The following is a 23,636-nucleotide window of genomic DNA, read 5'->3' on the forward strand; positions in this document are numbered from 1 at the left end:
TTACTCAGAAAATGTCATCATTAAATTTCCTGCTGTAAGTCTGTGCCAGCCCTCTTTATTGCTGTTAATACTATTGTATAATATGTATAGAAACAGTAATGATGAGTTTACTGGTAGGGACATAATGTGCAGATTTGAATATACATTATTATAACATTTTGGCTTTATTTCTATTAGATATATACCATTTTTATTCATTTTTATGAAAAAGCAGTATACTGAGGTATAATTTATCTCAGATATTATTGATGTCTGTTCCCTTTCATAGATATGCTTTCTTCCCCAGTAAATTCTCATGCAGATCCAGTAGACATCAAGTGGTCAGTTTATCATGTAGATTAAAATACTAGTTTCTCTAGTTTTCTTAATATTAGAAAAACAATTTTAAAATATTTCATTATGAAAGAAAGTAAATTAATGATAAAAATTTACATAGGCTGGGCATAGTGGCTCATGCCTGTAATCCCAGCACTTTGGGAGGCCAAGGTAGGTGGATCACGAGGTCAGGAGTTCGAGATCAGCCTGGCCAACATGATGAAACCCCGTCTCTACTTAAAATACAAAAATTAGCTGGTTGTGGTGGCAGACACCTGTAATCCCAGCTACTTGGGAGGCTGAGGCAGAAGAATTGCTTGAACCCAGGAAGCGGAGGTTGCAGTGAGTGGAGATCATGCCACTGCACTCCAGCCTGGGTGACAGAGTGAGACTCTGTCTAAAAAAATAAATAAATAAATAAATAAATAATATAGAGTGCATAAAGTTGAAATATCCAGTTTCTCTCCCTTCCCACCCTTTAAATAAATAACATTTAACAGTTTGATATGTATTTTTTTCATTTATATTTAACAAGTTTTTTAAACTAAAATCGACACAAAATATTTATAGTAGTCTAAATAATAGAATTTCCTGCTTATTTTTTTCCTCTCATACTATATTCATAGGCATCTTTCTATTTCATTATCTATAGAACTTCTCTCATTTCTTTTAAAAGCTACATAATATTCTCTTTTTGGAATGAATCATAATTTATGATACATAATTTTTTGTACTTTAGTAGAGATGGTGTTTCACCATGTACCAAGGCTGGTCTCGAACTCCTGAGCTCAGGCATTTTGCCTGCCTTGGCCTCCCAAAGTGCTAGGATTACAGGCATGAGCCACTGTGCCTGGCCATGTTTATTATTGTTTCTGTGGAAAATTCAGGGTTTTCAGCTTTTCTTAGAAGACAGGCAGTGTGCTAATTACTTTGTGGAATACAGGTATTAAGATACTCTTCCTGCCATTCAGTTTCTTATAGTGAGTCTGTTACGTATTGTGCTTAGGTTCAAACAATGAGAAGAAATCCAAATGTTAACTGCACCATTGGTTTCACATCATAGACAAGTAAAATGAATTAAAAGTAGAGTAAAATAAAGTAGAAGACACACATGACTATTAAATTTATAATTTTGCCAAGAAGACCTTTAAAGAAAACTGCCATTTACTGCCAGTATCATTTCACATTTTAACAACAAAAGTGTAGGACTGAAATAATCAAATAGGAGCAGTCCTTTATACAAATTTTAAGTTGTTAAACCTCTGTGTGTTTGTATTTCATGATTGTTACTGTATTAATTTTGCAATATGTCATTGACACTTTTTATATATACTGAGGTTTGGGAAACTGATTTAGAACTGGGATCAGTAAACTTTTTTTTCAGTAAAGGGCTAGACAGTAATAATTCAGGTTTTGCAGGCTGTGTGGTCTCTGTTGCAGCTGTTCAGCTGTGCCACTGTGATGTAAAATCAGCCACAGACAGTTGATAAACTACTGTACGTGGGTATCTTCCAATAAAACTTTATTTAAAAAAATAAATAATGGTGGGCTTGATTTGGCTCTTAGACTGTAGTTGACAGATCCTTGATATAGACAAATGTACTTCATTCTATGCATAAGAAATCTGAGGTCCAGAGATGTTAATTAACTTACCTAATTAATAAATGATATGCAAAAATGACTCACATTTCTAGTAGAATAAAAATGTTTTTAAATGTTTCTGACTAGCTTATTATAAATATTATATATTTATAATAATATACTATTATTTGGTAGGGCAGATTTTCTACTCTGCTAGAGTTCACAGTAAAGAAGACTTAATGCTTTGCTCATTGCATTTAATCCCACTATATTGAGATTATGTTGTTCTGCCATATTTATTAGATTAATGTGATATAGCAGGCTCTTCCGCAATCATGTTGGCTCAAAAATGTTTCATGAGAAGAATCTAGGTTTTTGTTTTGTTTTGTTTTGTTTTTAAGAGATCACCTTTTGGATCTTATCTCACTCACCTCAAAAAATATGGTGAAGTGAGCAGATTGTGTTGCTTGCCTGGCAGCATTTAAAACCAATTTTTGGGGTTTGTTTTCTGAGTTAATTTCTGAGTCAATGACATAATAAAGTAGCACGTAATTGCTAATTTAAGCTGTGCTTTGAGAATAGTTTACTCATTGATAGAGGATGACTGAGGTTTTTTTTTTTTTTTTTTTTGGTCTTTTTACATCGAACTTACTGAAACCATAGTCATGCCCTCTGCTTAGATCTTTTCCAAATCCGATTCAGCAAACCTGATTGATACCTACTGAATTCTGATACCGCAAATCATAGTGCTTCCAACAACTTTACACTTGAAAAGTGTTATGGTGGTAGTGGGGATGTTGATGGTGATAATGAAAGTGGGCCAACCTTACTTGACTGTTTGCTTAGTACCAAGGATTTTACCTGTGTTAACTACCCTCGTACATATTTTTTTCCTTCTTGTTACAGTGAATCAATTATTCATGTTCCTTTGGAAAGCCAATCTTGTATGCGTGTGCTGGATCCCGTCCTAGACCCATTTAAGGCTATTACTCTAGCAATTCTTTCTTTCCCACATTGACAATTCTCCCCACTTCCTCTGCTGGATTAGTGTCGTCTGTATATAGGCACACTGTTTCATTGACACATTAAGGAAAGTTTTTTTGATTCCATATTTTTGTCCAGCTATAGCTCTATTTTTCTGCTTTTCTTTTACAGCAAAATTTTTTTTTTTTTTTTTTTTTTTTTTTTTTTTTTTGAGACGGAGTCTCGCTCTGTCGCCCAGGCTGGAGTGCAGTGGCCGGATCTCAGCTCACTGCAAGCTCCGCCTCCCGGGTTCACACCATTCTCCGGCCTCAGCCTCCCGAGTAGCTGGGACTACAGGCGCCCGCCACCTCGCCCGGCTAGTTTTTTGTATTTCTTAATAGAGACGGGGTTTCACCGTGTTAGCCAGGATAGTCTCGATCTCCTGACCTCGTGATCCGCCCGTCTCGGCCTCCCAAAGTGCTGGGATTACAGGCTTGAGCCACCGCGCCCGGCCTACAGCAAAATTTTTTAAGGAAAATATTTATACTCATGGTGTTCATTTTCTGTCTTCTCTTTCACTATTGAACCCACTCAAATCAGGCTTCACACTCTTCACTTCTCTGCCCAAACAACTTTTGTCAAGGTCACTGGTGATTTGTACTTTGAAAAATCTTACTTGACTTCTTCAGCACCATTTGATGTGGTTAAGCACAGCCCTCATTCTTTTTATTTTTTTTTGAGACAGAGTCTTACTGTGTTACCTGGGCTGGAGTGCAGTGGCCGGATCTCAGCTCACTGCAAGCTCTGCCTCCCGGGTTTACGCCATTCTCTTGCCTCAGCCTCCCGAGTAGCTGGGACTACAGGCGCCCGCCACCTCGCCCGGCTAGTTTTTGGTATTTTTTAGTAGAGACGGGGTTTCACCGTGTTAGCCAGGATGGTCTTGATCTCCTGACCTCGTGATCCGCCCGTCTCGGCCTCCCAAAGTGCTGGGATTACAGGCTTGAGCCACCGCGCCCGGCTGCACAGCCCTCATTCTTGAATAGTTTTCTGGATTTCAGCCACTACCTTGGTTTTCATCTCTTTGGCTGGAGTTTTCCCAATTTCTGTGACCTCTGACAGACGTGGAATGCCTCAGGATTTAACCATTGGGCTTCTTTTCTATCTGTATTCATTTCCTGAGTTACCTAGTCATGTTTAAATGTTGTTTATATTCTGTCAATTCCAAAATGGATAACTGTAACTCATACCTATCCTCTGACTCCAGATTTGTGTCACTTTCTAACCACTTGATCTGTATTTGAAGATCTGACAAGCACCCGAAACTTGCCCTGTCTAAAATTGAACTCTTGATTTTTCTGCCCCAAATTCTATTACTTCAGTTTTCCTCATCTTAGTAAGTAGTACCTCTGTTCTTTCACTTGCTCAGGCATAAAACTGAAAGAGTTTTCCTTGAGTCTTCTTTCTCTCACACCAGTATCCAATTCATCAGCATATCTATAGGCTCTACCTTCAAACCATCCAGTATTTGACCCCTTCTCCACACCTCTACTCCAAACACTTTGGCTTGATAATAATTATAATAGTCTTAAGTTTTGAAAGTAAAAATAGCTCATTGGGAGTACGGAGAGTGGGGGAAGAAGATAATTTCAGGCAGATGGGCAGTATAGTCAAAGTCGAAGAGTTTGGTGTACTCAAAGGATAGGAGTTAGGAGTAGGTTATAGCTAGAACAAAAATGTGGATTCGAGAATGATAGAAAATGTAGTTTGGAACCTGGATTCTAAGTGTCTGGACTTCATCTTTAGGCCATACGTTCTCAGCCTTTTTTCCACCCCAGCATTAGGAAATTTGCTAATCCTTTATGTACCTCCGTATGGCAGTAGTTCCCCATGAGTAAAGAGAAGAATTAGATCACCCCTACTTTCCAAGATAATCAGATATATTCCCTTCTGTCCCTGTCAAAACCCATAAACAGACATACACATACACCCTTGTGTGAGAGTCATGGTTGCATTTGGTAAGCCTCAGAATAATATTTTTTAAAAGCAACACTATAGCATGATCCATGTTTTAGAAAGATAACTGTGGTGTGAATCTGTAGGAACCGGGTATTTAGTGGTTTTCATATTGGATGTTTGTGAATGTTTGAAGACATTATATATTTTGGAAATAATTTCTTGACTACTTCAGTAACTGGAGGAGAGCTAATGGAAAAAGATGATGAAGAATGCTGAGTGTTTTTGTTTTTACCCTTTTACAGGGATTGTACAGAGACACAGTGTCATTGATAGTTCTGTAGTGTTTGACAAAATACCTGAATGCCTATTTAATCTTTTTCTAACTTCTTAGGAACGCCTTTTTACCCAAGTCAGCCAGTGTATCAGTCCGCACCTATCATAGTGCCTACGCAGCAACAGCCGCCTCCAGCCAAGAGAGAGAAAAAAACTGTAAGAGATCTTTATTACTTTTTCTTATTTTAAATCTAAAATCTATTCACTTATCAGATAAGTTTACTTAGTCATTATTCATTTCAATTCACAAATTACTGTGCCTTTTTAAATTTATTTTTATTTGTTTATTCTTCCCTTATATTCACACCACTTGACCTGGAGGATTTGTATGGGCATGTAATTAGAAGTTGTTTATACCAGTGGCATAATGTCATCTTTAATTATTCACTGAGCTAGGTATGCCACATGACAACATGTGCTCCACCTTTAGAACTGGGAGGGTTTAGTGGGCTAAGGTTTTACTCAGTGTGAGGAATTTAAGCTCAGTTCTCACATCTAGACTCTTCTTTAATACCAGTCTTTTTTTTTTTTTTTTTTTTGAGACTCAGTCTCACTCTAGCCCAAGCTGGAGTGCAGTGGTAGGATCTCAGCTCAACTGCACCCTCTGCTTCCGAGGCTCAAGCGATTCTCATGCCTCAGCCTCCCGAGTAGTTGGGACTACAGGCACAAGCCACCAGGCCTGGCTAATTTTTTGTATTTTAGTAGAGGTGGGGTTTTGCCATGTTGCCCAGGGTGATCTCAAACTCCTAAGTTCAGGCAGTCTGCCCACCATGGGCCCCCAAAGTGCTGGGATTATAGGCGTGAGCCACCGTGCCTGGCCAACACCAGTCTTAATCAGTTCTCCATTCAAGTATGAATTGACAGAAGGAAAAAACAGCACAAGAGAAAAAGAACGGAGATATTAAGGATAGCAAGAAAAGTCTTTCCTGTGAAATAGATATCTTTTAAGAAACAAAAAACAGAATTTAGAAAATATATTCTAATTGTTTTTTATAATTTATAGGGGCTTTGTCTGTGTCTAATGAGGCAGGCCCAAGAGAATTGGAGTGTAGTAATATAAAAGTCAAATGGCAGAAAAATTGTAGAAGAGTGACTTGCAATTTCTTACCCAACACAACACACAAAATGGGTGATCTTTATATCCAAGAGAGACTCCCACATTCACAGATAGGTGGGGTGACTTATAGCAATACTCTTGAATTACTCTAACTTAATAAAAATTAATGAGGTTCAGGCCAGGCGCAGTGGCTTACACCTGTAACCCTAGCACTTTGGAGGCTGAGATGGGTAGATCACTTGTGGAAACGAGTTCGAGACCAGCCTGGCCAATATGGAGAAAACCCATCTTTACTAAAAATACAAAAATTAGCCGGGTGTGGAGGCTCGCACCTGTAATTCCAGCTACTCAGGAGGCTGAGGCACGAGAATCACTTGAAACTGGGAGGGAGAGGTTGCAGTGAGATCATGCCCCTGCACTCCAGCCTGGGTGACAGTGTGAAACTGTATCTCAAGTAAACAAACAAGAAAATAATAATGAGGTTCAAGACTTTGGTTTAAAACTTGTTTTTATTATTAGAAACAAATTACTTGTGCATATATCATAATGAACAGCACATGACAATGTATCATGACACTACAGTCGGGAAACTATATGCTTTGGTAATGTTGAATCAGCATGATAGAAGTTGGACTTGAAGAACACTCTCAGAATGCAGAAAAAATGAATAGAAGAAAGAATGAAACTGGAAGACGGTAGTTACAGATGTTTCTAAAGAAGAAAGTAGAATAAATGAATTAAAGCTACACTTAAAAGTGTATTAGAAATAATTTTCCATACCTGAACAATAGCTGGCATTAGAAGTCTTAATTGAAGGACTCCCCTAAAAGCTTCCAGATCCAGGTAGTTTCATTAGTGAATTCCTTAAAATTCTCAAGAAGTGTGGACTGCCTTGATTAAGGTATGGTGGTAATGAACAACAGTGGTCCTTTATATCTTAGCATTCTCCCAGAATACAATGCCTAGACGCAGACACTTATCTCCTTTACAGCACCAACTCCACTGATATCTGTAAGCATAGGGTAGCGTTTAAAAAAATTAAAATAAGACCATACACACTTCTGTGCTTATTGCATTTTTTCACCTACCAGCACATCTTAATGATTATTCTGTGTCAGTTCAGTTCATGTAGATCTGCCTCATTCTTTTTTTTTTTTTTTTGTGAGACAAAGTCTTGCTCTTGTCCTCCAGACTGGGGTGCAGTGGTGCCATCTCAGCTCACTGCAACCTCCGCCTCCTGTGTTCAAGCTATTCTCCTGCCTCAACCTCCTGAGTAGCTGGGATTATAGGTGCCTGCCACTGCACCTGGCTAATTTTTGTATTTTTAGTAGAGACGGAGTTTCACCATGTTGGCCAGGCTGGTCTAACTCTTGACCTCAGGTCATCCGCCCACCTCGGCCTCCCAAAGTGGTGGGATTACAGGCGTGAGCCCGGCCAGATCTGCCTCATTCTTTTTACTGACTGTTAAGTGTTTAATTGTAAGGACCTAAGATAATTTTTATTTTTTTGAAACGGAGCCTTGCCCTGTTGCCCAGGCTGGAGTGCAGTGGCGCGATCTTGGCTTACTGCAACCTCCGCCTCTCGGGTTCAAGTGATTCTCTCGCCTCAGCCTCCTGAGTAGCTGAGACTACAGGCATGTGTCACAACGCCTGGCTAATTTTTGCATTTTTTAGTAGAGACGGGGTTTCACCGTGTTAGCCAGGATGGTCTCGATCCCCTGACCTCGTGATCCGCCCGCCTCAGCCTCCTCAAGTGCTGGGATTACAGGTGTGAACCACCGCACCTGGCTGACGTAAGATAATTTTTTAGCTATTCTGTTCTCGATCAACCTTTTTCCAGTCTTTGCTGGAAAAGGCATGATTGCAGTCAGCATTATTACATAGTATATAAGGTTGTTTTCAGGATAAATTACTCCTCACTCGTAGGGTATTTATATTTTTTATTTTGGTAAAGAACTTCAGAGAATCGGCCGGGCGCGGTGGCTCACGCCTGTAATCCCAGCACTAGGGAGGCCGAGGCGGGCGGATCACAAGGTCAGGAGATCGAGACCATGGTGAAACCCCGTCTCTACAAAAAATAGAAAAAATTAGCCGGGCGCGGTGGCAGGCGCCTGTAGTCCCAGCTACTTGGGAGGCTGAGGCAGGAGAATGGCGTGAACCCGGGAGGCGGAGCTTGCAGTGAGCCGAGATTGCGCCACTGCACTCCAGCCTGGGCGACAGAGCTAGACTCCGTCTCAAAAAAAAAAAAAAAAAAAAAAAAAAAAAAAAAAAAAAAAAGAACTTCAGAGAATCATTTACAGCATTTAAAACTTTATTCTAGGCCAGGTGCTGTGGTTCACGCTTGTAATCCTAGCATGGGAGGCTGAGGCACAAAAATCGCTTGAACCTGGGTGGCAGAGATTGCAGTGAGCTGACTTCGCGCCACTGCACTCCAGCCTGGGTGACAGAGCGAGACTGTCTCAAAAAAAAAAAAAAGATCTTTTATCTATGCAGTAACTTTCATATATTAAAAGTATTTTATGAAACTTACACGGTAAATAAAATCAGTCCAACAAGGTCTTACAAAACAAGTATAAATATTAATAGTTTGCCTTTTTGACCTAGAAATCCAGCCAATTAGGTTTCATTTTAGCTTGTTATTCTAATTAGTTCATGTCAGAGCTAATGGCCTACATTTATATGATGGATCTGTGATTGAAATAAAGTCAAATGTGGTGATTATCACCTTTGATATTTGACAGGTTTCCCAGTTTGCACCTTTAACTCACTCATATGCCTGTAAATTTGCTACTAAGACACTCATCTGTACATATGCCATTTTATTTAACCTTATAGATAAGAATTCGGGATCCAAACCAGGGAGGTAAAGACATAACAGAGGAGATTATGTCTGGAGGTGGCAGCAGAAATCCTACTCCACCCATAGGAAGACCCACGTCCACACCTACTCCTCCTCAGGTAAGACATAGTGAGTTGTAATGGATGGCACTATTTGTTCACTAACCTCTACTGAATTCTTCTTTCTTCTATAGCCACTTTCTGTACTTTTCATTTCCATCAGTTGTCTCGCAGCCTCGAATATCTAAATGGTATTTAAACAGACATGTTTTTTCTCTTTGCAAATTATAATATTTTTAAATTTTTATTGTTAATATATTTATGTATTGTTTTCACAATCAGAGCACAGGTGAGGTGCTACCACTCTTCTTAATGAACTATTGCATGATACCAAAAGGAACTGTATTCTTGTGAAAATCTCATCATTAAATGAGTATTTCACATTTCACATGGAACCTTAGGATTTAAGTGCTGCACACTTCGTTAATGCAAACATTAAGGTTGAGAATTTAACATTTTACCAAACAGTGTTGCTTGAGATGATTGCCTGTGTTATTGAGAGCATATTAGGATGTATAACAGGTATACTTCTTACATTTTAGAACTACATAAATGAGCTTCTTGAGTGGAGAGTGTCTTCTTTAATTACAGTCATCTCTTGTTATCCTCAGGGGATTTGTTCAAAGAAGCCCCCTCCCCAGTACCAAAATTCGTGGTTGTTCAAGTTCATTATGTAAAATGGCATAGTATTTGCATATAAACAGTGCACATCCTCCCATATACTTAAATAATCTCTAAATTTACTTATAATACCTAATACAGTATAAGTAGTTGTCATACTATATTATTTTTAAATTTCTATTATGTTTTTATTAAAAAATGTTTTTTTCTAAATATTTTTTATCCACAGTTGGTTGAATCTGTGAATGTGGAACTTATTAATAAATTGTCAGTTAGGCACCTTTTTCTTCCTGGTGAAGAATGTGGTTATCATAATCTCCTAAGATTTTACTTTCTTGTTTTTAGAAATCAAGATATTGTAGAAGGAACTGGAGTTTAGTAAACTATAATAGAGATTAGAATTCTGCAAATCTGACAAGATTTGTATTTCAAGGCTGGGCAGCGCGTGTGTCTCACGCCTGTAATCCTGTAATCCCACCACTTTGGGAGGCTGAGGCGGGCCAGATCATCCGAGGTCTGGAGTTCAAGACCAGCCTGGCCAACATGGTGAAACCCTATCTGTACTAAAAATTACAAAAATTAGCTGGGCGTGGTGGCATGTGCCTATAATCCCAGCTACTCAGGAAACTGAGGCAGGAGAATTGCTTGAACCCAGGAGGCGGAGGCCGTGGTGAGCCAAGATTGTGCCACTGTACTCCCCAGCCTGGGCAATAGAGAGAGACTTCGTCTTTAAAAAAAAAAAAATTGTATTTCATTCCTATGTCACTTTAAATTTTGATAAATGATTTAGAGACACAGGGTTTTCACATCTTAAAAATTGTCTAAAGTGAAGCCAATTGCAGGTACAGTGGTGCATGCCGATAGTCCCAGCTATTTGGGAGGCTTAGCAGGAAGATTCCTTGATTCCAGCTTGGGCAACATAGGAAGATCCTGTCCCTTTAAAAAAAATGGTCTAAAGTGAAATCCTTGTGTCTATAAACAGATAAAAAGAAAGCTATTAAGGAGTAGGGGGCTGCTCTCTCTCCTGTTTTATGCTTGGATGGTAAAGGGGTTCCTTGGAGCCCAGTTTACAAACAAGTGATACAGATGATCGTATATAAAGCATTTCAGAATGATAGACTACTGACTTAATTTTAGTAGTACAGACAAAAATAAAAAGTTCATAAAAATGTTCTTAAATATCAAAGTCACAAACAGCTGAGTTTAGAGCCCCTTGGAAATCTGTGATTTGAGAAAGCCTTAAATTTAGTACTTTCTTGTAACGATGTGTTTTCTCTTGGAAATGATGGTATCTAGCTGACATTTATCTCAGTCTTTCATTATCCAGATGAGTATATATGTGCATCTGGACATGTGAATTGTAAGTTCATGTTAATAATTCTTCATCATTCCTCATTATTCCCCTAGGAACATTCCAATTTTGGAATGATTAAAAAGGTCTTATATTTAGTCTCTTCCCTGGAAGTAAGCATAGGATAAGCAAAATTTCCAAATTGAAGTAATCTATATATGTGTTCTATTAGGTGGGAATACACTATAGCAAAACTTTGGGATTAGTTGGTCAGTGCACTCAAATTTTAGTCTGTATTTTCAAACATTAAAATGTTACTACTGTCAAGCCAGATAAAGGATAGACAATCATTTGTTGATTTCTGTTTAAATTCTCAATCTGGACATATATGTGTCTTTTTGCACTTAAATGCCCTCTGGGGTGTGATTGGTTTCCTTTAACCTTCCAAGCTTGGTTCCCACCCTCTTCTGGTATCCCTCTGTGTTTAGCTACAGAAATCTTTTTGCTCTTTGTCTTTCCCCAGAGACTGTGGTTCTGAATATGAGTGTATATTTCTCTGTAATCATAAAGAACATAGAATCTACACTTTCAGCAGATGAAGGCCATCAGTCAATAGTTGTAATATTGGTAGTTCTTTTTGAGAAGTGTAACATCAGTTATAACGCATAAGTTTATTAGGTGACTTGTATTTAAATCCAAATGCATGAAATTCATAGAATGAACGAATAGCTTTTTAGCAGAGACATGTGTACTAGAGATATTTCATTTTCCGCTTGAGAAAAACAGCAGCACAATCATGATGATGGCAACTGACATTTGACCTCATTTTCTGGAACGTCATAGAAAGTGGTACACAGAGGGCTGGATGCAGCGGCTCACGCCTGTAATCCTAGCACTTTGGGAGGCCGAGGTAGGCAGATCACCTGAGGTCAGAAGTTTGAAACCACACTAGCCAACATGGTGAAACCCTATCTCTTCTAAAAATACAAAAAAGCTAGCCAGGCGTGATGGCAGGCACCTGTAGTCCCAGCTACTCAGGAGGCTGAGGTAGGAGAATCGCTTGAACCTGGAAGGCAGAGGTTGCAGTGAGCCGAGATAGTGCCACTTAACTCCAGCCTGGACAACAGAGAGAGACTCTGTCTCAAAAAAAAAAAAAAAAAAAACAACAACAACTGTTGACCCAGTGTTTCAGAAGAAGCTACAAATCTTTAGTTATGTGTAAAAAAGCTGCAAGTTATAAATATTGGCAACTAATTTCATTAACAAAGTAGCACTCTGCCAGTCAAAGAAAACTCACTAGATTTAACTTCAGTTTTACTAATTTTCAATTTTGACATCAATCCAGATAAATACAGAATCATGTGTGGTTAGAAGACTACAGATGAGACAGCCATCTGCATAAGAATTTAGGATTAAACAGTAAATACTGTAGTACTGGACTTAGAGTACCTGCTTTGAGTTAGACATAATCGCTTATGGTGTGGATAGCCAAGCCTTTCCCTATCACCAAGGGAAGTCCCAGTCTCTGTAAAGGGAAACAGAAGACCCGTTACTAAGACCTGACTGGTGCAGAGGTGACCAAGTGGGGCAGAATTGTAGCACAGATATCAGAGACCCATTAATGGTGGTGGTACATGTAAAATAGAACAGGGAAGAGGTTTAAAACTTTTACTTGGAATCAGACATACTGGGTTTCAAGTCTCGGTTCCACTGCTTAGCGTTGTAACTTTAGCCCAATTACTTTATCCCAGGGCATTACCTTCTACATTTAAAAAGTAAAACCTATCAAACAGAGAGGATTAAATGAGACAAAATGTTTAAAAATTGTTTAAGTTCACTGTGTGGTGCACAATGAGTATTCAGCAAATATCTGTTATTAGTATTGCAATTATTTCAGGAGGCACAGAGAATGACTGGAAGAATGTGGGAAGGCTTTACCGCAGAGACGCCATTTGATCTAATTTTCATGGGTATTCACAAAATTGGACAGAGGAACAGCATGTGCAAAAATGGGAAATTAGATGAAGGGAGGCTATTATTATATTTCAGGTGAGAAATTAGTTGAAGGAGAGGAAACCAGTTGGAGAGATGTTTAGCAATTAATTATTAACTAGATAAGGACTCTAAAAAGGATGACCATATAATTTACCATCTAAATTGCGGCAGTTGTAGAAATGAGTGGCAATGCTATTGTTAATGCCAGCACAGCAGGCATAATCAGTACGGCACATATAAATGGGGATGTAAGTTTTCTCTAGATGTAAGGGGGAGAGAGAGTCAGGGATGCCTCTTCATGTTTAAAAATACCTCTTTTGTGGTGAAACGTAATATTGAGTATACATGGGGAAGTTTAAAGAGGGGGATAATGAGTTTGATTTTGGCAAGCAGTCAAGCCATTGTGATTTTTATCTAATTTGGTCTTGAGGTCTCTCTGTCAAGAATGGCCATAAACCAGGATAGCCACTCTCTAAGAGAGCCCTGACCAGGTAAAAGTTACATTTGGGTGTGTTTGTCAGGTAAGACATAATGAGGAAGTGAAACCAAAATGCATGAAACAGAAAAAAATTTACTACTTCCTAATCCCAGAGAGGTTTACAGTGGTGATGGGAGACTGATAGGGGAGCTCTGAAGACAGCAGGGAACTCAGGTGGAGAGAGAGAGAAGGAAGACTTGTGGGACTGTCCCTTTATTAAGGTCCATGTCCTCCGTTAGGCTTCCTCACTGGAGTTATGGATTTGCTAGTTTGAAGAAAACACTCTCCAAGGGTGAACTTATTTACATGAGTCTGGTGTTAACCGTTAGGTTGTATCATGGTCAGCAGCTATGAGATGTGTTGTGTTCTGCATCAGTGAGATGAGGAACAAACGGCCTCTTTCACAAGCAACTACACAGGAAGGAAACATTTGAACGAAGCCAAAGGAGAAAGGGTACAACTGGGTTTCAAAAACATTTGCCAGACCTAAAAGTGGATGCTGAGGGAGCAATTATATTTCATTTGTGACACAAGCTATGAGCTAATTGAGGGAAACTGCATTGGGTCTCTGTGAGGAGAATGGAGAGGAGAAACAAATTTTTGCTGCTGCTGTTTTTACCCTAATAAGAAGTAGACAGAATTTCAAACTGTTCTTCATAAGTCTTAAAATTTTCTATGGGCTAACTAGTAGAGATATTCTCACATATTTAGGAAATATGCATACGTCTATATACATGTTCTCGTACAGAGAATCTCAGTGCATAGATGGAGGTGCATGACTGGATATCATGGAGCACTAGAACACTTGCTGCTGGTTTTCACTCTGTTACTTAGATTTATAACCTTGGGTCAGAACGTTAAGTTCTTAAAACTCCTATTTTTTCATCTGTAAAATGAGGAATTGTACGAAATAATCTGAGAGTTCCCTTTTAGTTCTTACCTATTAAAGTGGGAAAGAAGGAAGAATTTTGTTACTCGCTCAGTATCAAATATCTCAGCTCTTGATGATGACAATAATGCATAAGGAATATCCCTTATTTAGAAATACGCTAGCTATTATGCCTGATAGTCTTCATGGAAACCCTGTAGGGTAAAAATAAATAGATGATGCCATGTCAAAATTGTCTACTTCCGAAGGGAATGAGTGGTGGATCAAAAATCACTTTTTTTTTTTTTTTTTAATATTTAAGATGGAGTCTCACTCACTTTGTCACCTGGGTTAGAGTGCAAGTGCAGTGGCACAATCTCGACTCACCGCAACCTCGGCCTCTTAAGTAGCTGGAATTACAGGCACGTGCCACCATGCTGGCTAATTTTTGTATTTTTAGTAGAGACAGAGTTTCATCATGTTGACCCAGACTGGTCTCGAATGCCTGATCTCAAGTGATCTGCTCGCCTCAGCCTCCCAAAGCTCTGAGATTACAGGCATGAGCCACCATGCCCGGCCGAAGATCACTTAATTTTTAAAAATGAATTATGTACCTTTCTTCTTGATATACTCTTTTCGCCCCTGCTTCTAGAATTATTCTTGTAATGAACACAGTTGTAACATGGGAGAGAGTCCTATGCTATGGGGCTTTGGGGTAGGAAATTATGGATTGATAGCATATCTTAGGCAAGATACAATTTCTCCTACCATTTGGGAAAATTAGTAAAGTCAGCAGGTTATTCAGTCTTCTGTTGAGCTGCTTATGAAGTTGATACCTGCAAACCTTAAATTCCATGACCATTTATTAATTACAATTGACCCTTGAACAAAATGGGTTCATTCATATGATAATTTTTTTCAGTAAATATATTGGAAAATGTTTTGGACATTGTGATAACTTGAAAACTCCCAGATGACATACTGCCTAAAATTATCGAAAAAAGAAAAATTTAGATATGTCATGGATGCATAAAATATATGTAGTCTATGTTTTCATTTAGTCCCATAAAATATATGCAAATCTATTATAAAAGTTAACGTTTATCAAAACTTAGGTACACAAATACAGACCATATATGATGCCATTCGCAATTGAGAGAAATGTCAACAGACATAAATACGCAATCTGGACATGGTGGTGCACGCCTGTAATCCCAGCACTTTGGGAAGTCGAGGTGGGAGGGTTGCTTCAGCCCAGGAGTATGAGACCAGCCTGGGCAACATAGCAAGACCTTGTCTCTCAAAAAATAAATGAATAAATAAAAGAGGCGATATTACATCCTAACTTCATAAAATTAACTGTAGTACATACTGTACTAATGTAATTTTATAGCCACCTCCTGTTGCTATTTTAGTGAGCTCAAGTGTTGAGAGTATCTGCTTAAAATACCCTGTGACACTAATCATCTCCAGATGAGCAGTTCACTCTCTTGTAAATTGTGCCTCATAGTAAAAAGTGATCTCTCTTTGTTCTTGCATATTTTTTCATCGTGTTTAGTGCATTGCCATAAACCTTGAATAACACCATGGGACCCATACAGAGTGCCACCAGTGATGCTGGCAGTACTTCCAAGAAGCAGAGAAAAGTGCTAACTTTACAAGAAAAAGTTGAATTGCTTGGTATCTACCATAGATCGAAGTCTGCTGCTGTGGTTGACCATTTTAGACAGATGATTTATTTTATAAACAGATGATGTAAACTTATGGTATTGATGAATACAGTATAGTGTTGTAAATGTATTTTATCTTCCTAATGGTTTTCTTAAACACATTTTCTTCTAGCTTACATTATTGTAAGAATATAGTATATAATAAAACATACATACATACTGAGAAAAAATATGTTTTATCGGTAAGGCTTTCAGTCAACACTAGGCTGTTACTAGTTAAGTTTTTGGGGAGTCAAAAGTTATACACAGATTTTTAACTGTGTGGGGTCAGTTCCTCTAGCTCCTGAATTGTTCAAGGGCCAACTGTAGTTCATTCCATGGTTTAGCAGTAATAGTTTCCTAGAATTGGGTCTATAGCTTTGGTTATGATATTCATGTTATAAGTTGATATGTGCAGTAAGTAGTTACATTCCTGCATGAAGCATTTGAAGGTGATACCTAGTATATTGTAAACAAACCCAATCTTTCAAAATTTCATTTTGTCATCTCAGTCATAGGCACTGATAAATTAATGGCATTCTGTACCTTAAAGCATACGGGTGTGGTTTTGTTTTAGTGGTGACTACAACAAAAATAGTGGTTACTAAATTAAATTATATTGTTCTTTATCTTTAATGAAATAACTTATCATTAGTAACCTCCCTTGACTTAAAAATGGTGCTTTTCAATAATATGTAAAGCCTTATAGACTTTAAATAGGTATCTAAACTGGGGTGGGTTCTCTCAAAAGTTTTTAAATGGGACATTTGAAAAGTGTCCTATTCTGTTCATCATGATGAACAGAGATCCTTGCTTTGTTATGATGTTTCATAGTTTAAAATGAATTTGTATACACTATATGGTTTGATAGAGGAAATAAGACCTAATGTTTGGTAGATCAGTAGGGTGACTATAGTTTATAATAATCTGTTGTACAGTTTGAAATAGCTAGAAGAGAAGAATTCAAATACTCCTACCATAAAGAAAAGACAAATATTTATCTTCAAATTATATAAGTACATTAAATTTTTACGTGTACGCTAAAGCTGTGTACATCTGTTATGCAGTAATAAAAATTATTATTTTTTTGAGATGGAGTACTTGCCCTGTCACCAGGCTGGAGTGCAGTTGTGCCATGTTGGCTCACACAACCTCTGTCTCCCTGGTTCAAGTGTTCTCCTGCCTCAGCCTCCTGAGTAGGGGGGATACAGGCATGTGCCACCATGCCCAGCTAATTTTTATATTTTTAGTAGAGAAGGGATTTCACCATGTTGGCCAGGATGGTCTCGATCTCCTGACCTCGTGATCCACCCGCCTCGGCCTCCCAAAGTGCTGGGATTACAGGCGTGAGCCACCACACCCAGCCAATAAAAACTATTTTGAAAGAATTTGCACACAGACCATCAAAGGTTCCTACTTAGATTTGTAGAGCAAGGTTGTTTATTTCATCAGGTCTGTCTCCAACATGGTTTTTAAAAAATGTGTTATTTTTAAATACATCTGAGATTCTCCAGCTTCAATGCCTGTAGGAATTTCCTAAAGCAAGCAAGAAAAGAATATTTGATTTACAGCTACTTTTGAAATACTTAACCTTCTTTGAGAAGCCAGTGGAGCCAAGTATGTTTTAAGTTGCTTGGGTATCCCAATAAAAATAAGCCTATGGGACACATTAGTAAAATTAAATTTTGTGTTTTTCTTTTGACCTGTTTTCTCATAATTCTCATCAATTTATGTGAATGCTTTTGCTTTTATAGTGATTTAATTTTACCTTGAATGCTCTAAACCAGAATCCTAATTATAAAGAAAGTGTGACTTAGATTTTTGTGTGTGTGACAATTCCTGTTCCTACTGCCTACATTGGACATTGAGCAACGGTATTAGAACTTGTAGTCATCCGACAACTATGATAGTTGTAAGTGATCACAAAAAGTTCTGCGAAAGATCACAAGAAACTATCAGGCTTAGTCTTTCATTCAAAATATATTTTCAAACTTAAAATAACTTTATACAAATGATAGGTCTTCATTGGAAAAGAGTAGTAAAGAAGGAAATCTTAATCCTAACTCTTGTTAGCAAGAATTAACTATTGTTAACTTTTGTTAGAATATCTTTTCAGATATCTTTTAGTGCATGTGCATATATACGTATACATCTCTGTGTGTGTGTGTGTGTGTGTGTGTATATTTGTTTTTATAATTAGAGACAGAGTCTCACTCTGTTGCCCAGGCTGGAGTGCAGTGGCATGATCATAGCTCAAACATATAATTTAATACTTATGGAAGCCATTTTATAAACTAGCATTTTTTTCAGTGATCACATAGAAATGTTTATGTTTGATTATATTAAAATGTCTGTATGACATGCCTTTGTTTTAATGTACCATAGTTTATTTACATGACGGGTATTCATATTGTTTCTTGTTTGTCACTATATTAACAATGCTATGATGAACAACTTTGTTTGCTTATTTTTGGGTTACTGTGTTGTCATTTTCGACCTTCCAGAAATGTACCAGTTAATCTCTTACCCAGCAGTGTAAGAGAATACTCTTTTCCCTATATAATTGCTTATCTGACAGAATAAAAAACAAGATCTTGTTTAATTTTTATGTATTCTATGAAGTTAAGAAGTTTTTGGTGTTCACCAGTTATTTGTGGGTGTATGAATTATGTGTTGTACACGTGTCTTTCGAGTGATGATTTTTGTCTGACAGATTTATAAGAGTGCTTTACATGTTAAATAAATCCTTTGACAGATGTTGAAATGTTTTTCTTGTTTGATGATTGTGTTTTAGCTTTGTTAATCGTGCCTTCTGTTATATGGAATTGTTAAATTTTCTGTTTTATTTATTGTTTTTGAGACGGGGTCTTGTCTGTTGCCCTGGCTGGAGTGCTGTGACACAGTCACAGCTCACTGCAACCTTGACATCCTGGGCTCAAACAATCCTCCCACCTCCTGCCTCAGCCTTCTGAGTAACTGGGACTACATGCACATGCCACCACGCCTGGCTAATGTTTTTTATTTTCAGTAAAGATGAGGTCTCACTGTGTTGCCCAGGCTGGTCTCAAACTCCTGAATTCAAGTGATAATCCTGCCTCAGCCTCCCATATTTCTGATACGAGCCACTGCACCAGCTGAATTTTTTTTCTTTTCCTTTTTCTTTTTTGAGACAGAGTCTCTGTCGCCCAGGCTGGAGTTCAGTGGCATGATCTTGGCTCACTGCAACCTCCGTCTCCTGGATTCAAGCAGTTCTCCTGTCTCAGCCTCCTGAGTAGCTGGGATTACAGGTGCCTGCCACCATGCCCGGCTAATTTTTGTATTTTTAGTAGAGACAGGGTTTTGGCATGTTGGCCAGGCTGGTCTTGAACTCCTGACCTCAGTTGATCTGCCCACTTCAGCCTCACAAAGTGCTGGGATTACAGGCATGAGCCACCGTGCCCAGCCAGAATTTATTTTTGATATGTACACTTATATATCAAAATGCACTTAGGTTAGTTGCACATCTTTGCAATTGTGAATTGTACTGCTGTAAACGTATGTTTGCAAATCCCTTTTTCATATAATGACTTCGTTTCCTTTGTGTAGATACCCAGTAGTGGGGTTGCTGGATCAAATGGTAGATCTACTGTTAGCTCTTTAAGGAATCTTTGTACTGTTTTCTATAGAGGTTATACATTCCCACCAGTTTTACATTCCCACCAGCAGTGTATAAGCATTCCCTTTTCCCCACATCCACACCAGCGTCTGTTGTTTTTTGACTTTTTAATAATGGCCATTCTTACAGCAGTAAGATGGTATCGCTTTGTGGTTTTAATTTGCATTTCCATGATCATTAGTGATGTTAAGCATTCTTTCATATTGTTTGTAGGCCAATTTATGTATCTTCTTTTGAGAAATGTCTATTCATGTCCTTTGCCCACTTTTTGATGGGATTATTATTATTATTCTTATTATTATTGTTGATTTGTTTGAGTTCCTTGTAGATTTCTGGATGCCAATCCATCAGATGTGTAGTTTGCATCTCTATGGGTTGTCTTTTTACTCTATTGTTTCTTTAGCTGTGCAGGTTTTTAGTTTAATTAGGTTCCATTTATTTATTTGTGTTTTTGTTGCATTTGCTTTGGGGTCTTAGTCATGAATAATGTGCCTGGACTGATGTCTAGAAGAGTTTTTGCAATGTTATCTTCTAGAATTTTTCCAGTTTCAGGTCTTATATTTAAGTCTTTGATCTATCTTGAGTTGATTTTTGTATAAGGTGAGAAATAGGGATCCAGTTTCAGTCTTTTACATGAGGTTTGCCAGTTTTTCCAGCACTATTTGTTAAATAAGGTGTCTATTCCCCAATTTATGTTTTTGTATGCTTTGTTGAAGATCAGTTGGCTGTACTTTATTGGCTTTATTTCTGGGTTCTTTATTCTGTTCCATTAGTTTATGTGCCTACTTTTATACCAGTACCATGCTGTTTTGTTTACTGTAACCTTGTATAATTTGAAGTAATGTGATGCTCACAGATTTCTCCTTTTTGCCTAGGATTGCTTTGGCTACTTGGGCCCTTTTTTGGTTCCTTATGAATTTTAGGATTGTTTTTTCTGATTCTGTGAAGCATGTTGGTATTTTGATGAGAATTACATTGAATCTGTACATTGCTTTTAGTATAGTATGGCCATTTTCACAACATTGATTCTTCCAGTCTATGATTATGGGATGCATTTCCATTTGTTTATGTCATCTGTGATTTCTTTCAGTAATGTTTTGTATTTCTCCTTGTAGAGATCTTTCACCTCCTTGGTTAAGTATATTCCTAGGCATTTCATTTTATTTGTGCAGCTGTCGTGAAAGGTATTGAATTCTTGATTTAATTCTCAGCTTGGTCATTGTTGGTGTATAGCAGTGCTGCTGATTTGTGTCCATTGATTTTGTAACCCGAGACTTTACTGAACTCCTTTATCAAATTTAGGAGTCTTTTGAAGGAGTCTCTAGGGTTTTTTTTTTTTTTTTTTTTTTGAGGCGGAGTCTCGCTTTGTCGCCCAGGCTGGATCGCAGCTCACTGCAAGCTCCGCCTCCCGGGTTCACACCATTCTCCTGCCTCAGCCTCTAAGTAGCTGGGACTACAGGCGCACACCACCACGCCCGATTAATTTTTTGTATTTTTAGTAGAGACGGGATTTCACCGTGTTAGCCGGGATGGTCTCGATCTCCTGACCTCGTGATCCACCCGCCTCGGCCTCCCAAAGTGCTGGGATTACAGGCGTGAACCACCGCGCCCGGCAGGGTTTTCTAGGTATACAATTATTATATCATCTGCCAAAAGCGACAGTTTGACTTCCTCTTTTCCAATTTGGGTGCCCTTTATTTCTTTCTCTTACTTAATTGCTCTAGCTGGAACATCCAAAACTATGTTGAATAGAGGTGGTGAAAGTAGGCATCCCTGTCCTGTTCCTGTTGTCAGGGAGAATACTTTCAACTTTTTCTCATTCAGTGTAATATTGACTGTGGGTCTATCATATATGGATTTTACTATTTTGAGGTAAGTCCCTTTTATGCCCACTTAGTTGAGGATTTTATCATAAAGGGATGCTGGATTTTGTTGAATGCTTTTTCAGCATCTATTGAGATGGTCATATGGTTTTTGTTTATAATTCTTTTTATGTAATGTATCACATTTATTGACTTACATATGTTAAACCATCCCTGCATCCTTGAAATATAACCCACTTGATCATGATAAATTATCTTTTTGATGTGCTGTTGCATTTGGTTAGCTAGTATTTTGTTGACAGTTTTTACATCCGTGTTCATCATGGAAATTGGTCTGTAGTTTTTGTTTTTTTGTGTGTTCTTTCCTGTCTTAGGTATCAGGGTGATACTGGCTTCATAGAGTGATTTAGGGAGGATTCTCTCTTTCCCAATCACTTGGAATAGTTTCAGTAGGATTGGTATCAATTCTTCTTTGAATGTCAGGTAGAATATAGCCATGAATCCATCTGGTCCCAGGCTTTTTTTGTGTGTTGCAATTTTTAAAATCTGATTCAATCTTGCTGCTTGTCATTGGTCTGTTCAGGGTTTCTCTTTCCTCCTGATTTAATGTAGGAGGGTGGTATGTTTCCAGGAATTTATCCATTTCCTTTAGATTTTATAGTTTGTATGCATAAAGTTGTTCATAGTAGTCTCAAGTGATCTTTTTTATTTCTCTGGTGTCTGTTGTAGTGTCTCCAGTTCCATTTCTAATTGAGCTTATTTGGATCTTCTCTCTTTTCTTGGTTAATCTAGTGAATGGGCTATCTATTTTTTCAAAGAACCAATGTTTTATTTCATTGATCTTTTGTAATGCTTTTTTTGTTTGAATTTTATTTAGTTTTGCTGCAATTGTTATTTTTCTTTTTTTTGAGACAGAGTCTTGTTTAGTTTGTGCTTGTGCTTGTTTTTCTAATTCCTTAAGGGACACACACATTAGGTTGTCAGTTTGTGCTCTTTCAGACTTTTTGATGTAGGCATTTAGTGCTGCAAACTTTGCTCTTGGCACTTCTTTTGCTGTACTCCAGAGGTTTTGATAACTTGTGTCATTATTATCATTTGATTCAGATAATTTTTCCATCTTGATTTCATTATTAACCCAGATATCATTTAGAAACAGACTATTTAATTTCCATGTATTTGTATAGTTTTGAGGGTTCCTTTTGCCTCCAAGGACTTTAAAAATCATTTTTCTTAAGCCCTCTTAAGTCTGCCATCAAGCTTTTATTTTGAGTGTCCGGGTTTCCTCTCATCATTTCTGACCTTGGCAACCTTTCATTGCTTTCAAGGAGTCCGTATTCATAGAATATTTGAAGTGTATATGGGGATTATGGGAACTACAAGATGAGATTTGAGTGGGGACACAGTCAAACCATATTAGTATAGGATTAATTAGTATAGAAAGAACTGATCTATGTGGCTGATGACTGTTGTAGTCCTTATATCCTGTAATTCCTGCCTTAGAGTTCAGTGGAATTATTGTTACTATTATATTATTGCTATGGTCATTATTTATTTTTTTATTGCCTTTGTATGAAAGGAGGTGCTTGTTATGGCATGCCATATATTATTATATTATGAGAACACTTCAGAACTTCATGTTAGATACCTAATTTTTGACTTGATCTCTGTACTCAGGTATTTCACAAGCACTTCAACCTCAAAACTGGAGTTCATGGTTTTCCTCTAACCAAACCCATGACTTCCAAACCTTATGTCTCCTCCAGTGTTCCCTTTCTCAGACTGACCCCTATCTCAGAAACCAGAAACCTAATGTTTTTCTTTTTACCCCTCTGTCCTCATAGATCCCCTCTCTACCATGTCTCATCAGTTACCTAATCAAGCCTAGTCAGTTTAAGTAAAATTCAGTCACTGCCCCCCATTATTACCACCAAAATTATTGCCCTTGGACTACTGAAGTAACTTTGAAAACTGTTTTCTTGTGACTGCTGTTTCCTTGCTCTAGTTCATTCTCCATGCAGTGGTCAGAATTATCTTTATAAAATATCAGCCAGATGTGATGGCTCATGCCTGTAATCTCCACATTTTAGGAGGCTG

At 37.9% G+C, this 23,636-nt stretch overlaps 1 protein-coding gene across 26 annotated transcripts in view; it reads left to right on the forward strand.

Annotated features, from left to right (window-relative positions):
- Positions 1 to 23,636, forward strand: part of EIF4G3 (eukaryotic translation initiation factor 4 gamma 3) — a 373,903-nt gene that overhangs the window by 206,668 nt on the left and 143,599 nt on the right. For all 26 annotated transcript variants that reach the window (XM_073007734.1, XM_073007735.1, XM_073007738.1 and 23 more), the window contains 2 exons: positions 5,207 to 5,304; positions 9,040 to 9,162. In XM_073007734.1, the coding sequence (XP_072863835.1) occupies positions 5,207 to 5,304; positions 9,040 to 9,162 (221 nt within the window). The remainder of the gene's footprint in view (positions 1 to 5,206; positions 5,305 to 9,039; positions 9,163 to 23,636) is intronic.

This window comes from Chlorocebus sabaeus, chromosome 20, assembly GCF_047675955.1.
Source record: "Chlorocebus sabaeus isolate Y175 chromosome 20, mChlSab1.0.hap1, whole genome shotgun sequence".
Taxonomy (NCBI): domain Eukaryota; kingdom Metazoa; phylum Chordata; class Mammalia; order Primates; family Cercopithecidae; genus Chlorocebus; species Chlorocebus sabaeus.